Genomic DNA, 16,884 nt, shown 5'->3' with positions numbered 1-16,884 from the left:
GGTTGCTTTGTACAATTTTTTGTTTATCAAACACAAAATACCTGGCTGATGTATACTATTCATTAAATAATTTAATATGTTCTGCTAAATTAATATTTCATGAGGATCTGTCATAATCCTTCTAGCGGTTGTACAATTTTACTAAATCTGTTACCTAAAAAAAAGGGGTAATATGCTGTTCAAATCTCAGCTGGATGATGTTTTAAAACTAAATGGCGTTATGAAAGCGATTTTACAACGAGTGTCAACTATTTTGCCAGTGCATTGTAACATACAAAATAAGTACATGAGATTTAAATTTTTGTTTTGTGACTGGATCATGTGTTCATTGCACCCGGGTGAAGTTCGAAATCGCTGCCGGACCTCAAGTCGAGTTCTGCGCTGCAGTTTTGTTTACTCTTGATTTTGTCGTACTTTTTGATTAAGTGCATGGCGCATAGCCGACCAACTCCGGGTATCGGGGCTGAGCGGGTATATATGCAAGTGTATATAAAGTTCATTATCTGACTGAAGAGCCGTGTTGTTCCCCAGCCGAATCGAGCCCAGAATGTCGCATTGAAAGAGGTCAATCACCAGCGTCGCGATTGCGCCTTGGATGTCACTCGTGTAATTGAGCGCAATTTATTTTATTTGCTAACGATTTTACGATTTCGGTTAATTAACTCTCAAAAAGCGGGAAGCCACCTAGTTGACAACCTACCAGTCCACCTATGGAACCATATCCACATAGTGTACCCTGACCAAAGTATATGCTTATAGAATGATTTGTATTTGTGCATGACTGACTCAGCCCGAGCATTCGGCCAGAAAAGTATGGGTTGCAAATAAAAAGCGCATAATAGGCGTTTAAATGCAATTTTCTCCGCAAAATGGTCGGCCGAAATATCAAAAATTCGAATTATATGTTTTGCAGCATGTTGATTAGAATGAAATATGTGTGTGCGGCGGGTCGGCCAGCAGAAGCAAAAAACCAAGTCGACAAGCCGCACAGAAGTCCTCTCCCTTCTAGAAGAAATATTTGGGTAGCATCTCACATCCGATGAGACGGACAAGTCCAACTCAAAGTCGGTTCTTTTTCAGCACGGAGAAAAAACAAAGTAAGGTATTGCTTAAAATAATTAATCATTTTATTAGTGTCATCAAATCCCATTCATAGCTTCATAAAAATACCGTCAAAATGTATAATATTTTATGGAACTACCATTTCTCTTAAATGATTGCAGATTTCTAAAGGATATTATTTGTTGATAATTGTCGATATATATTAAAAAAACAAAAAACTTAACAATTTTATACAGAAAATATACAAATCCTAAGTGTAATAACTTTGCATTCTTTTTTCTCTGTGCGGATCTCTGCTTTTTATTTTTTTTTAGCTCGGGATGGATGAAACTCTGGTCAATAATTTTGCGAGGGTGCCGCCAAAAGGGCAGCAGACGCTGCTCTAACTTAGTTTTTTTTCATATTTGCCCTGGTCTTTGTTTGAAATAGATTATTGGCAATACATATGTATACAAATATTTTTATTTCGTCTGGCGACGAGAGTTCAAGGATTTTTATTGGGTTCAGTGAACCAAATGTCTTTCCTCCGGCCGGAAATATCGTATTCGCTTTAATTATGGCCCCTCGCACAACTTATTAATATAAGTTTGATGAAAAGTGAAACACAATGGGCACACACAGATGTCATCATCTGCTGGAAAGCGCTGAATAGTGCCAGTCAACCCAACGAAATCAATATCCGCCTGTCGTAAGTGTGCTCCCTAATGACTATGGGCGTGGCATTTAGGAGCTAAAGGTGGAGAAAGAGCAGAAAGGGTAAAAAGTGAGTTGAGGTAACCCGAGTAGCCGACGAAAGTGAAGAAAGCACGTGCCGCCCTCTAAAAATTGCAGCTGATTCCTTAATAAAAAAAGCGAAGCGCAAACCAATGCGATCTAGATCAAAAAGTGGCTGAAAGATATATCGTGCCCCTTTGCTTATAAGATAATACATTTATACAGAATAATGCGGAATTCTTTTAAATTTATTAGTAAAATCTAGATCTTTTTTAATAATAAAATATTCCTCATTCCTTTCAACGTTTTTCTTAAACTGGATGATCATTTGATCATTCATTTTTTTACTGGGCTTACTTAGTTCACAGATTACAAGTTCATTTAGAACACGAAAAGTTGTTTTAGTTAGATTTTATGTTAGTTTTAGTTAGTTTTTATATTTTGTTAAGTTTAAAATATATAACAACAGTTTTGAAAACAGTTCGTGAATTTGCGTCTTAATGACTTGAGGGCGTGTTCAGTGAAGAGCAAGAGGGTGAAAGGTGACCTGAATATCCAAGGAAAGTGAAGTAATCGGGAGTTCTAGGCACGTGCCGCCCCCAAAAAAGGATTCAGCTGCCTTTTAAAAGGAAAGTGAACGCAACATGACTTGATACCGATCCAGATCCAAATTTAGATCGAAATCAGAGCAGTGGAAGTCTGAAATTCTGATTGATCGTGCGACATGGGATGCGGATGAGATGAGGCTGCCAGAAATTCCTAAGAAAATGGCTCACACACAAAAAACCCAGCACGCAAAAAAAGGGTGGAATACAATATAATCATAACAAGGAGCAAGGGAACAGAGAGCTCGTATTATTTAATTTGGAACTGGGCCGTTCTTTTTTTGTTCCTGTTTTTCTGACCCGGTATCAATGAATCGAAATGAAATAAAATGAAATGCGAATGCGAATGTCTCGATCGCGTGCGGCAACATTTTCACAGATTTCAGATTTGGAGTTTCAAGCTTTTTGCTCTGGATTCTGATTCTGCGTTTTGATTTGTGCCTCCTTTTGATCGTGCCACGTTTTTTTGGCTGTTTGTGTGTAATATCGGGGGTTGTGTCTTCTGTTTAGGCTATAAATTGCATATTAATACATACTTCTGTTTAACCCTTGAAAGTTGTAGGGGATAATCTTGCTATAGTCATGTTACTTCTTTATATTTTTAAAATTATAAAATTTATATATAATTTTTTTTTAATTTATCTTAATTTAATTAAATCTAAAAACTTGTTTCCAATAAACAATTCGACAGGATAAATGTGCATTGTATTGATTTTTTTGTCAGCATTATCAATAAATAAAATTTTAGCTCAAATAAAGTTTTTTTAATGAGTAGCTATACTTCTAAGAATAGTTCCCAATAACCTTATTATTTAATTGAATTTTTGTTACTCTATTATGAAACTGTAATCTTAAAAAATATTTAAGAATTATTTTTTGACATGATAGTTTCGCATTGTAACTTAACTCATTAATTGGCTTAATTTCAATGATTCTTTTTAAAAAGAAATCACATTCTTTAGAAAGCATCGTTAGTGCCACTTTTAGGGTTAAACCTCCATTTTGTTTTCCATATATTTCATGTTTTTTCCCCAGCCAGTTGATGACTAATACGCATGCAAGTTCCGCGAAAAACGCAACCCCCGCGCCTCTCTGCATTCCACAAATAGTTACCTGCCAAATTGCAACTCAATTATAAATTGCAAAGAGGAAAATAAAAAGAAAAGGCAAAGAAACCGAAAAGCGAAACCGAGACCAAAGAAACTCAGAAAAAAGCCCGAAAGAGTCGCAGTGTAAAATTGTAGCTTAGGCAGCGGCAAAAACTGCTAATTTAACTGCTAGTTTCGCATGCTAACACACACACACTCAGACCGAAAAGCTGGAAAACATCAATGGAAATGCCATGAAAATGCAGGTTGAGCTCTGGAAAACCCATGAAATGTGCGAGTACGAGGAAAATCTTCCGCGTTTGTGTAATGCAGGAAGATTTTGCATGATGTTTGCTTTTGTATTTGCTTTAAATTTTTCCCGGACTGCGGGCACATATATATATATAATGATGTACGTGTTTGTTTGTTTGGTTTACAAGTCTCACTTATGTACATTTCTAAAAAGAGGTTTCTAAAATTTAATATTTATATTTATTTATATTTTCTTATTTTAAAAAAATTTGAAAGTATTTATTTGACATTAATATCACAATTTCTACATTTTTGTAGATTCTAGACTTAAACGGAACAAGTTGGCAAACCCAAAAGTTAAGTTTTCGTAAGTTTTCTTTTTTTAATGAATTTCTAAAAGTAGTTGCCAATCAACCAACAAAGAGTAAAAATTAAATGGTTAAAACTTTAGAGCTTATCAACACCAAAACATTATATGTGTTTTGTATTGTTGATGAAAAATAAAGTTATTGCTGTGATTTTAATTTAATTTATAATTGCAAATCAACCGTGAGATTTGCTTGTGGCTCCCGATTGTGAATCACCTGAAGGAATTTTAAAGAATCGACTGGAAAATACCGCCAAATCGATCTTAATTTCTCTTGGAGCGAGATCGAAGATCGGAGAGCGAAAGCAAGCGAGGTCCGCTTGAAAGAAAGCAGGTGAGAGCGGCGACCGCTCGTAAAGAGCTGAATACATGACACCCCAGATGCGCCCGCTCCTTGGGCGTGGCGGTGGGGTGGCGGAGGGGAAGGTGCAGGGGGCGGGGTGGGCGAAAGAGGGAGTGGACAGCGTGCGAAAGTGAAATCGAACCTTCTCTGCCGGCGTTTGCGCTTTTAAGCAGCAACAAAAACATCGAAGCCGGGCCGGTTTCAAAGTTTACGAGGGGCGCGACTGCGGTGCACAGTGAATCAAATGCTATACAATTGGCTTTAAAATTATAATTAAAATATAAGTTGCAAACACTTAAAAATATATATCGCCTATGCATAGTTTTACATACATATAGTAATTTTTACATTGTAAAAACATATATATTTTTGTAATAAACAAACTAATGTGTTACCATTTTGGAAAAAAAATTGATCAATTCATTAAACTTTGAGTTATCTATGTAGATATTTTTAATAAGAACTCATTTTGCTTAACAACATTTATTCCCTTTAACTAAGAGTTAAATTAAAAAATCTGAATAATTACAGTACAGTAAATAAATTCAGTGTCTAATTTTTTAACAGATATACTAGATATTGCTGTTTCAAACTATGTTTAAAATGTTCTTGGCAGCTAATTTGTAAAGCAGAAAACATTTTTTTACAAATTTTAATTTTAATTGCAAAACTGTGTAGAAGCCCAGATAATACATAACAAAATATTTAATTTTAATACACTGTGCTTCGGATATTCAGCTCTTGAACAAGTGCAGAGAGTGCCGAGGGAATGAGCTGTTGGCTTCAATTAATAATAACAAAAATACAAATTTGTAAAAGTTTCGCATTTATTTTTACAGGCGTTGAATGAAAATCCGTTTCGGTTTTAATTTTGGCTCCTCACAGGCAGCGCTGCTTAATTTTCGGCCTGGTCACTGAACTTTGTCCGACTGGACTTTCGTCATGAAAAGTTTTGCATACGTGCGCGACCGCTGGTGACGCGTTGGCCGGGCCCTAACCCGATAATTATAATTACCCATCAATTGCCGGGTGGGTGGGCGACAATGGGTCGACTGCTTTTCCTCCGATTCGGACGCATTTGAGCCTAATTGTGGACAGGAACAGGGTCTTAACTCGGTCATCATCATTCAGGTATGGTTTCCATTTTGTTTATTTGTTTCAATTTAAATTCTTATTCGTTATACTTTACCATAATTAAAAAGAAAGCTGTAAAATTTGACTCTAAGCAATTCAAATATTATTTTTAAATTGGAATTAAGTGGTTAATAATTAGTAATTATTAAAAAAATTGTAAACCACAAAACTTTAGAGATTATCCACAAATATTTGACACATGAATAATAAGCACTTTAAATAATAAATTGACCAGTTTCGTTTGTAGAAAAACAAAAAAAAATTGTAATGCCTTGATGTATAATGGTTTGTATAATTTAAAATATATTATTAAATAGTACAGACATTTGAATGTTTTAAAAATATTTTCAAAACGTCTTTTGTTCGATGACCAGAATTCCCCCGCCCGTTTATTATTGCGGCTTAGCGATTCCAGGGGCAATTGGCAATGCAAATCTATTTTCAGATCTCAAGAAATATGCAGTTTTAATTAGTTAATAAGCGGCGCTGGCTCGCAGCTGACACCGTCGCGACATGGCCATGGCTTTGGTTATTACCGTGGCTACTGGGTAGCCAGTAACCCAGGATTCCTCAGACGCCGCTGATAAAAATGGACTGGACCACAAATGGGCGTCGAGCGCAATTAGCGCCATATATCAATTACCGAACAGTGCTCCATTCCACTGCACTCCACATTACGTATACGCAGACGACGCGCGGCTAAAGTGTTTTCATTATAAATCATTTATTCAAATTGCATATTAGAGCGACTGGTTGTGGTCAGCTCCACGGCGCTGCTCCGATTGCGTTCCGGCGTCAAGTCGCGTCGCGAACAGCTGATCGATGGATCGGGTGAATATATAGCAATCGCATATAGCAGTGATAACCACTTGTCGCCTCCCGAACGGACAGCTGTCTGGCAGCGATCATCTAGCATAAACAATATTCAAATTAGTGGCAATTTTCAAGGAATTCAGTGTAAGTCATGGTAAATTTAAGCTAGCACTATAGTCTGCCTTACAAGAAGCCTTCAAAAAACTAATAAAAATAGTTAAATTGAAAAGAATAATAGCATAATAGCCATTAAGTGCGGTTCACCCAAGGGACTTCAGTATCGCCATTACTTGTCAGTGAAAAAAAGACTAAAGATCTTTTTAACCGTTAAGTTGCCAATAGTTTGTTGAATTGAATTTCGAATTTATTCTATTCGTAGACCAAAGCCAGACAGTCAGGTTCGATATTCCGAAATTGAGTGTACCCAGAATAACGGCAGAAATTCTGCGCGGAATGTTTGTCTTTGCCAGGTGCATTGGCTTGGTATTCCTTCGGACTAAGAACCCGAAGAAAAAAGTCATGGTCCTGCAAGAAAGCGACTGGAATCGTTCTTGGTGGAAGTGGTTCAGCATATTCCTGCGACTTGTGCCCCTCTGTGTCACTGTCCTTGCGTCCGCTTTGTGGATGATGAACGAGATGAACAAGGCAGGCAACATTCTGTTTGCAATAAACATATTACTGACGGTACCGAGCTACTTATCGATGATAATCCTGCAAATAGTCCATGGCCCAGAAGTTATTAAGTTGGTAAACAGATATTTTGATCTCTTTCATGAAGTGAGATCATTGACCTTTAGGAAAGATATTGGGTTCGGAGGCGGACGAGAGTTACTTTTGATTTTCTTGTCGGCAGTCAATGCCTACAAGTTCTGCTTCTATTGGCATCTTTTCATTGGCTTCCCAGTTTGGAGTATTTCCTGTATGGTAGCAGTATTACTTATAAAATTTTTGCAAGCAATTAGTTTTGTTTGTTACCTTAGCTTGGGTATTCTCTATTCCGAAGTGCAACAATTTCTTCAAACGGCTAATTTACTTAAAAGATTAAACAATAAAATAAAGTAGAGTTATTTTTAGCCAAACTAGAGTGTATGAGTGTGTTGAGGCAAAATATGCCTTACCTAGGTATCTACTTTTCAAATTGATCCACTTAGGTTAATCCAAATTTAAAAAAATCGCCTGGCATTTTGTGCAATTCCAACCCAGCAAAAAGTTTTGCAACGTGGTACATCTTTTGGGAAAACTCCATTTATTTGTAACTATGGGGTTAAATATATAATTTTATGTTATTTTATTATTCAAAATACAACACATTTATCCATAAAATGGCATTTACAACAAATCCATGACTTTATGGTTTCGCTGGATCGGTTTTCGAAAAAGCTTCTATCGAATTTCACAAGTCTCAGTCGAGACCTAAACCTTCTAAGTTAGATCTGAAACCTAAATTGATCCAACTTAGGGATGTAAAAAATCCATTGATTCATTATTAATCGACATTACACTCAAATTAAATGTATTTGAATGTTTGGGACTTTATCTTTTTTCATATCAAAATTATTCACATCCCTTATTAGGATAAGATAATAATTCCTTTTCCGTTCACATACAACTCGTATTTTATATCGGTATCAAAACACATTTGACTGTTTTGTTTTTGTTTTTATACTCTTAAGCCTCTATATGGACCAGGCTGACGGATTTTAATTTTTTCAGAGTTTGTAGATTTCTCTTCCCGTTTTTGAAACTTTAAAAAATTGGCGGCATCTCTTTTCGATTGGTTTTTTTGTCTGTATTTCAATTATTTTATGTTTGCATTTCTTTTAACTTTCGAGTAACATTATAAGTTTAATGTTTTTTATAAAAATCTATAAAATACATCGTGTTCGTATAAAATGGTTAATGCGAGTTTTTAAAGTTCGTTGGTTCCATTAAAGTTTGAAACAAGTATCTGAATATTATCATACAAGTTGGTCTTCAGTTAGGGGTTAGTTGTGCGCTTTATTATAGTTTAATAAAACTTAGATGAATGTTACTCCGTCTTAATAAAGCGGTAAAATGGAGTCATCATTTCATCTCAAAATTGATTTTCAAAAATTTACACTACGGTGGGTAGATTTGTAGCGTCAAAGAATTTTTAGGGCGGAAAAATTAAAAAAATATTTTGCAGAAATAAGCGACTTTTACAAAAATCAAACGGGCTAGTTTCATACCTTATTTCAGTGAATCAGTGATTCAGTTAAATAAGTTTGAAACTAAACAATTTAAAAGATCTTCGTACGAAATAACTGAATTTAAAGTTGATTTGAAGTGGGATCATTCATAATTTTGTCTAAAAAATAGTGTTGGAACCTTTTTATGTGCCCCAGAAATTCCCAATCTATCAAATCGACCCACCCTAGGTGTTTGGAAATGGAATGTAAAGTAATTAGAAGGCGTCGTTTAGCTCCACAACAGACAGCCGCAGCTCGGCAATGGGCGGTAGCTAGTGCGATCTGGCCACCAGGTCCAGGCCGCCCTCCTCCTCCATTTTGCTGAGGAACTTGATGACCCGCTGGTGGGGCTCCGACTGCCGGATCATGTCGATGAGGGCCAACAGCTTCTTGATGCCGATGCATACTCGCTTGCCGGCCATTTTCCTTGCAATGTTCTGCAGTTCCTCGGGACTGAAAAAATCCGAGTCATCCAGCACGGCGAGCACATGCTCGGGCGTTGACAGATTGGACACATGCAGTACGGACGTAAATGCCGGCAGCATTTCCATCTCCTCGAGGACATCTCGCCGGCTGGTGGTGCACAGGATCAGCAGCTTGCGACCCTTCGGCGGCTGCTTTTTCAGCAGCACCAGTAGCGCCTGCAGCGTGAGATTCGAGTATCTGGGTCCGATCGGACCGTAGTCCAGCAACCTCTCCACATTGTCCACCACAATGCAGCTCAGCGTGGAGCGGTAGGCGTCGTCGAAGATCTTGCGGATGTGCAGGCACTTGGCGGACTCGGTGAAACCCACCATATCCTCCGGAGAACAAACCTTGACAAACGGGAAGTCGCTCATCTTGGCCAGATTGGCGGCCAGTGCTGATTTGCCGGAGTTGGGAGCCCCCTCGATGAGAACAGACACCAGGCCGGAGCTCTCGGTGGCCTTCGCCTGCTGCACGGACAGCATGCCATCCTCCAGGATCCCACTTACCGGTGGACCCCAGTTGATGATTCCACGCGCCAGAAGGTTCTCCAGCATTTCCTGGGCGGCTCCAAAGGCGGGCTTTATGTCGTTGTCCAAGGCGTGGAGGAAATCGGCGCGGGTTACTCGCAATTTCTCCATAGCCTCAGGATCTACGTGAACCTAGGTAATAAAAAGTAAATCAGTATATAGTTGAGGTACGTAGTTTTAAGAATATAAAAGTATATAACTTAATTTTTAGTTCGCCTGTGCATTATTACTTTGCAGCTGAACACAATTTAATGATCGACAGACAGGCTATTGATTCGGAAACGCTTTCTTATACCTGTTGCATACTTTTCCACGAATACAATACCAAATGTTTGATGAGTAAACACTTTTTTACCGAGTTCTTAGCTTACCGCACCCGACACTATTTAAACACAAAAACGAAATCGTAACCGTAATAAATAAATAAATCAATCTGATAAATAAACCAAAAAGTATTTTTTGGCTTGTAGTAAGAAGAAAATACAATCGAATGCGTTGCCGAGCGTCTTATAACCATAGTCGTTTTGAAACAAACCATTTTTTAAACTAAAGACAGCCCTACCTTGGAATCTGCCTTGATTAGTCGGTTCATAGCGGTGGATTGAGCTGCTCTAACCAGTCCCTCCAACTCCGCTCCACTGAAGTTCTTTGTCCGGGACGCTATCTCATTGTTGTCCACATCGCTGGCTATCTTGTTGAAGTCCCGCATCCGTTTGGTGTGGATGTTGAGAATCTGGACGCGTCCCTGTTCGTTGGGCAAGCTGATCTCCATTTGCACCTCCAGGCGGCCAGGGCGCAGCAGGGCCTCGTCGATCATGTCCCGCCTGTTGGTCATTCCTATCACCAGGATGTTGTTCAACTGCTCCACGCCGTCGATCTTGGCCAGCAGTTGATTGACGACCGTGTCGTGGACACCACTGTTGCCGGCCACCGAACCACGAGCCTTGCAAATGGCATCGATCTCGTCGAAGATGATGATGTGCAGACCACTGTTTGGTCCCAAGCGCTTCTCCTCCTCCTCGGCTTCGGCGAACAATCGCCGGATATTGGCCTCCGATTCGCCCACATATTTGTCCAGGATCTGTGGGCCATTCACAATCTTGGGCTCGCGGGCATTCAGCATGGTTCCTATTTGCCGGGCCATCAGGGTTTTGCCCGTACCCGGTGGTCCGTACAAAAGGATACCCTTTACGTGCTTGATGCCCAGCTGCTCGACCAATTCCGGCGGAAAAACGCGCGAAGCGAATGCGCGTCGGAAAATCGCGTTGAACTCCTTGTCCAGGCCACCGATGCCCATCTTACCAAAGTCCCAGTCCGGATTAATGATCGACTGGCGCACAATCTTGCCCTTCGAGCGGCCCTGCAGATTCAGCACGGAGTTCTCGGCCTTTTCGAACTGCACCACCGTGTTGCCAAGGATGCGACCGAAACGCACGTTCCGCGTCTTCGGGAGAGCATCTCCCACCGTTCGGGGATCCACTGCCTCCAGAGTTTTCACTGCGAGGCCCAGGAACTTCTTGTCTTTAAACTGGAAGGTATATAAATAACATTTAGTTGCAGGGAAAGACAAGGATTTCGCTTAACTCTATTGTATGGGAAAAAGTCCATTATAATCTTAATCGGTCAATAAAATGGATATATGTATATTTGCCAGAAATTGCAAGCGAGAAGTGCGCTGTAGTGATTGTACACTTTGTATTTTATGAGTCACTCATTCGGTCAATATTTCGTCATCCTACTTGATTTTCTCTTTCAACAATATCATTCTTTATGAACTTTACTATTTTGCCTTTTAGATAATTTATTTTTTATTCATTTACTTTTTTTTACAGTCTAAGCACTATTTTCTATTACTGCCTTAGTTTAGTTAGTTAATGAGTTGGTTACTAAAACATACAACAAAAGTAGGCTTTCTCTCGTTTGAATTGTTCCCTATATTTAACCGCTATTTAAAGACTATTGAAAGAACTTTACCATATGTATTAAGATTTTCTTTGTTTTGGATTTCTGAAAGACTTTCTTGATTTCACTCATACATATGTGTAATAGCGCAAACCCTACTTTTAAGATTTCCTTTATATTTTTGATATAAAAACCCAAAGATTTTCCCCATATTTTGGAGGGGTTTGGGAACTATTCCCAATTTTTTTTAGGGTAGGTGGGGTCCTACCTGAAAGACCAACGTTTGCCCGACGGTCAAGGGCATTCCGGAGAACTGCATGAGGAACTCCTTGGCCATCTCGTCCGAGTCGTAGGGCTCCTGCGTGGTGGTCTTCTTCTGGAGAAAGTCCGTCTCGAAGGACACGAGTGTTATGATGTCGGCGCTGGCGTCGAATCGGTAGGGTCGCACGTCTATTTCCTGGTTGATCGAGAGCGTGGCCCACTTACGCTGGACGAGGGAGAATCCCACGTAGCCGAGCGGTAGCTCCGGCCCGCTGATCTTCTCCAGCGCAAAGATGTAGTGCAGCCCCGGTCCCGGCGAGATGTCCACATATCTGGGGGCGTTGATGGTTGAGTTGATTTGGGAAGCATCAATAACAGTCCGGAAATTCGCCCCAAAGACTAGACGCCCACGTAGCCAGTGGAAAAAGACAACACTCACTTGACCTCCTCCGTGAAATCGGCCCCGTTCACAATCGCCTTGTTCGTCAGCGACAGCTCGTCCGTGGGGCACTTGATCGCCTTCATCCGATGGGCCATTTCACTCGCCATTCTGCTTGCTTTTGCTTTTGCAGTCCCTTCCAGCTCAATTTAAAAATATTTTCCAGAATTGACTCAACAATCAGCTGATTTCGAGCAGCCCTGGTCAGCGCTGTGTATGTGTACACACTGGAAAGACGATCGAAAGCTGCCTGCTATGGCACTGCGAAACGGTTATTTGAATTGAAAAGCGGGATTAAAAATCACCTTAATCGTTAGTAAAAAAATTCAGTAGTTAAAAGTAGTTAATAATATAAGATGACATGCAAATTTTATTCTTGAAATCAACTAATTTGTATTTAACTTAATAATTTACAAAACACAATACAAAAAACATTTTTTATATTGCTCAAGTTTCTCAAATATTAAAGTATAATTTAATAAAACATTTTATTTCTTATCCATTTAAGTTAATTTGTAAAGTTTCGCATATAAACAGGCGCCGCTTTGAATTTGTTTTAATGACTTAACAAAATAAAATGTTTCTTTAAATTCCAGTTTTGTTAACATTTTTAACAACAACCTTCATTATTTTTTTTAACATACCGTAGTGCGTTTGTAAATATATATAATAGTGAAAATTCAACTATGGACACTTTACTAATTTTCTGAGTATATTCAGATAAGTACCGCAAATTATTAAACACACCTTTTAAATAACAGCAGCTCAAATGAATTTAAATTCACCTACATTATAGGAGCACTTTCGTTTTCGTATGGGCTACGGGCTTATAAAAGCAATTATAGGTAAATATTGGGCATTCGTTTATTTCTTTTGTATAAAAATAATACTTTGTTAGTAAAAACATCTTAAAATATGGGTTATGCCAATCACATAGTTAGGCTGCTCTTTTTGGTCCTAAGACCGGTACAATAAATGCATTTGGATTATAATATAGACCTTCAAAGTCCTTTTGTGAAACTGGTTCTTTAATGCCAGGACGGAATTGCCTTCGAAGATTGTTTACAAAACTAAAAAAAAAGAATTGGATTTTTTTTTAATTAATGGGGTACTCAGAACTCTGCCTGCATTCTTAAAATTATTGAGGTACTCAAAGCGGTGGGTGATGGGGAATCAAAGTCGGTGTTCTTCCCACCCCATTGCTTCGCCCGTTTTCTCGAGGAATTTGGCAGCACGACGATCCGGCTTGAGGGGACTGACCCAGGTCATCAGATCAAGCAGCCGCTTGATGCCCATGGAGATGTGCCTGCCCTTCATGGCGTCTTTAATCTGTCCCATCTCCTCGGGTTCGAATCGCTTAGAAGCTTCCATTACGGCCATGACTTCAGCCGGCGTGGAGAGATTGGGCACATGGTGTACGGCAGTGAAGACTGGCATCATGCCCAGCTGCTGCAGGACATCGCGGCGATTAGAAGTGCACAGGATGACCAGCCCGTGGCCCCTGGGCGGTTGTTTCCTAAGGAGAACCATCAGCATTTGAAGTATTGCGTTGGAGTACCGCATTCCCAGGGCTCCGTAGTCCAGGATTCGCTCTAGATCATCAAAGATAACGCAGCTGCGCCGGGAAACATATGCATCTTCTAGGACATTCCGTATATACTGAATTTTGGCGGACTCGCCGAGGTCCATTAAATCTGCGGCCGAAATGTGTCTTGCAAAGGGGAAGCCACTTTCCAGTGCCATTTTAGCAGCAACGGTTGACAGACCAGACTTGGGATCACCCTCGATCAACTGGCAGGACAATCCTTCAACTGGAAAATCGATCAACTCATCCCGTTTCTTGCTCTCACGATAGTAGAGAAATCCATTTGGCATTATCTGCTCAAGGGTCTCCCTTTGCACCCCGAATCTGGGCACCAGCCCCTTCAGGGCATTCAGAAAATCTTCAAGCATGACTTGCAAACCTTCCCCATCCAGATCTCCGTTGGTGGAGGAGACCCGGGCACAGGCCTCACTGGCTGCACGGTGCACCAGTTGACAAAGCTCATCCTCCGTAAAATTTTTGGTCCGGGCCGCAATTTCCAGCGGACACACGTTGTCGGCGATCTTGTAGTAGTTGCTCAGGTTCTTAATGCGGGAACCCAGCAATTCCCACCGCTCCTCCTGATTGGGTAGTGTTATTTTTACCATCCTGGCAAACAGGGTTTTCTCAATTCACTTTATAAATTTGCTTTTCTAGCAGCAGTTTCAAATTTTTCACCTAATGAAATTCTTCTTCTTCTTTTTTTTGTGGGTTAACATCAGCTGTTTCAACAGGCAGTGGTTATCATGTTAACCTAACAGTGCATATTCGATCTTACTGAGGTTATCGATCACGTATTTTGTTAAGGCGGGAAAAATCGATTTTAACAAGTACCGGTTTTTTGTTTATATTATTTTCTACACTTTAATGTTTTTAGCGCTATGAGATTTACTTTTTAAAATGCCTTTATATAAACATGGATGAAATTATCTGTTGTATTTCTCATAATGACACTTCAAAAACTTCAAAACATTTAACTGACGTTTCTTGAAACATTATGGATTTAATATATGTGTACAAATTACAGCAATAAAAAGAACATTTTGCAAAGAATAAAAATGAAGGTTAATAACAACTGGGACAATGATATTTTAATAATTGAATATCATTATTATTAGTATTAGCTAATTTAACCTATAAAAATAAACAAATTTAAATATAAACGTTTTACCGCCTATAAGTGTTACCAGTTCTTTAAGCCTGAATTAACCGTCAAAAACAAAAGCCAAACAAGAATTTGTAAAAATACTAAAATCCCATTAAGTCAAAAAGAAAACTGCGCGCTAAATTTAAATACCAACAGGACATTTCTGAAAATTTCGTGTAAGGATAAGATAAGATAAAAATAAAAGGAATACCTCTGTTTTTTAAAAGCAAAATGTAAATGAACAATGGTACTATGTAATTTTGTACAATTTCCAATCGTACATTTAGAAAACCTTGTTTCGCAGAATTCATAATCTTGAAATAATTGAAAAATAAAATAAATATTGATTATACTCGCCGCTGAAAATACTAAGAAAATACTGCGAAGTAATCGATAGACATATAGTTTTTGATCGACGATGAGTAATGACCGTTACAATTTAAACTTTTGCTTGATTTATGGTTTTCATGGGCTTAGTTCTTTCCGCTGCAGCCTATGCACATATTGCAGAATCCCACTGGTTCTCCCTGCTTTTTAGTTCTTCTGGTTGATGACTGTGCAATTATATTCGATATAGCATTTTTCTTCGTTTCTTTGCCGTTGACCTCGCGCACTTAATCATTGGCATCGATAATTGGATAGTGGATGTCTCTATTCATTCTGGGTTCCCTTGCCCACAATTTATAGCGTGCATTATATTCGGACAGTTTAATTGGGTATCGACATTTATTAATTTGCCCGGCCTGCTTTAGTTTAATGCCCGTAATTTGTTGACCCATCCGAATTTGACCACTCAAGGCTTTCAACACTCTCCGTCCGTTCAGTTTCCCTTTTTTCAGGCCATTTGCATGCCCACAAGGGAAGAGACTCCAGCGTCCAGCTATGCACATTAATTAGGCCGGTTCATTAGACACATGTCCATCAAAAGTGGACCGAGACCTAAGATCCAGACTTGAGGACTGCGCCGCCGGCGAGGGAATATATATCCCGAACCGAGCTTGGCTGCCTCTCGTGTTGCCTGTTTTATGTAATTAAGCCAGGCGCTCACTATTTAAATTGCTGCCGGATGACGGGGGGAACTTAGGGAGCGACACTGAAACGGAGACACTGGTCGGGATGCAAGCGGACGATGCACTTCAACAATGATTTTAAGCATCGAATAAACTAAATAACGTTCGTACAAAAAGGTTATACAAGACATTCTCAAGTCATTAATGGTAGAAAAACTTCGAGAAACAGATTTTCTTTAAAATTTAAATATGATTTTTAATTAACTCTAGTATAGTATATAAATATTTTATAAACATTTATTAAAATATAGCCGATAATGTTTCTGCTTTTTAAAAAAATATACTATTGACAAATATTTAATTAATAGTTTTAAATGTTTATTATTCCTTTGAACATTTTTCAAGAACAAGGAAATATTTCTGTATATAATAAGGTAAAATATATTTCAATTTAAGTAAATCATTTTTCTGAGTGCACCCCATATGCGCCTGGGTGTATCACGAATTGGCAATTGAGCCAACTGAATCGGTTTGAAGCCTTGGCTGGCCAAGTGCAATTTGCAGGCCGGGCTGCAGCCTCCTCATCGAGATCCGCATCCTCGCGAGGAGCTCGAGATCGGGACCGAGCTGAGAGCCTCCACTCGAGACGTTCGCTCGTCAGCGCTTGAGCCAATAATTATGGTTATTAATCGGCCTGGGAATTGGCTGCTAATTTGCAGTTTAGTTACAAATTCTGGCCGCCAGCGTGCAATTACCCGCTTAAATTATAGCCTCAAAATAAACAAAACACCGCAACGCCAACGAGAATCGCTGGACGCGATGGTCAGTTCACTTTATTTCAGAACAGTTCAGCAGTCGGGAAAAGGTCACACCACCAACCACACAGCGAAAAACATAAAATTGTTATTAATTTGTTGTTGATTAGAATTGCATATTCAAAATTCTATGATTTTTTTGTAT

The 16,884-nt window shown here is 39.2% G+C and overlaps 2 protein-coding genes across 2 annotated transcripts; both read right to left on the bottom strand.

Annotated features, from left to right (window-relative positions):
- Nucleotides 1–8,356: 8,356 nt before the first annotated feature.
- On the bottom strand, nucleotides 8,357–12,374 carry LOC108139320 (vesicle-fusing ATPase 2). The gene is made up of 4 exons (XM_017262027.2): nucleotides 12,186–12,374; nucleotides 11,754–12,078; nucleotides 10,146–11,111; nucleotides 8,357–9,715 (listed from the first exon to the last, which is right to left on the bottom strand). The coding sequence occupies exons 1-4, from the start codon at nucleotides 12,293–12,295 to the stop codon at nucleotides 8,861–8,863; spliced, it is 2,256 nt and encodes a 751-aa protein (XP_017117516.1). The 5' UTR covers nucleotides 12,296–12,374; the 3' UTR covers nucleotides 8,357–8,860.
- A 657-nt stretch (nucleotides 12,375–13,031) lies between these two features.
- LOC108139118 (vesicle-fusing ATPase 2) lies at nucleotides 13,032–14,468 on the bottom strand. The gene has a single exon (XM_017261731.2). It carries the CDS (start codon nucleotides 14,373–14,375, stop codon nucleotides 13,359–13,361), a length of 1,017 nt encoding a protein of 338 aa, XP_017117220.1. The 5' UTR covers nucleotides 14,376–14,468; the 3' UTR covers nucleotides 13,032–13,358.
- Between the last annotated feature and the right edge of the window lie 2,416 nt (nucleotides 14,469–16,884).

This window comes from Drosophila elegans, unplaced genomic scaffold (assembly GCF_018152505.1).
Source record: "Drosophila elegans isolate 14027-0461.03 unplaced genomic scaffold, ASM1815250v1 contig_476, whole genome shotgun sequence".
NCBI classification, from domain to species: domain Eukaryota; kingdom Metazoa; phylum Arthropoda; class Insecta; order Diptera; family Drosophilidae; genus Drosophila; species Drosophila elegans.
Note: the sequence above shows the minus strand (reverse complement) of the source record. Positions and strands in the feature narration are given on the sequence as shown.

Coding starts and splice junctions, on each gene's coding strand:
- LOC108139320 (XM_017262027.2), bottom strand. CDS start 12,295: ATGGCGAGTGAAATGGCCCATCGGATGAAGGCGATCAAGTGCCCCACG. Junction 12,079..12,185: donor GATTTCACGGAGGAGGTCAA/GTGAGTGTTGTC, acceptor CAACGCCCCCAG/ATATGTGGACATCTCGCCGG. Junction 9,716..10,145: donor TAATCAAGGCAGATTCCAAG/GTAGGGCTGTCT, acceptor TTTATTACCTAG/GTTCACGTAGATCCTGAGGC.
- LOC108139118 (XM_017261731.2), bottom strand. CDS start 14,375: ATGGTAAAAATAACACTACCCAATCAGGAGGAGCGGTGGGAATTGCTG.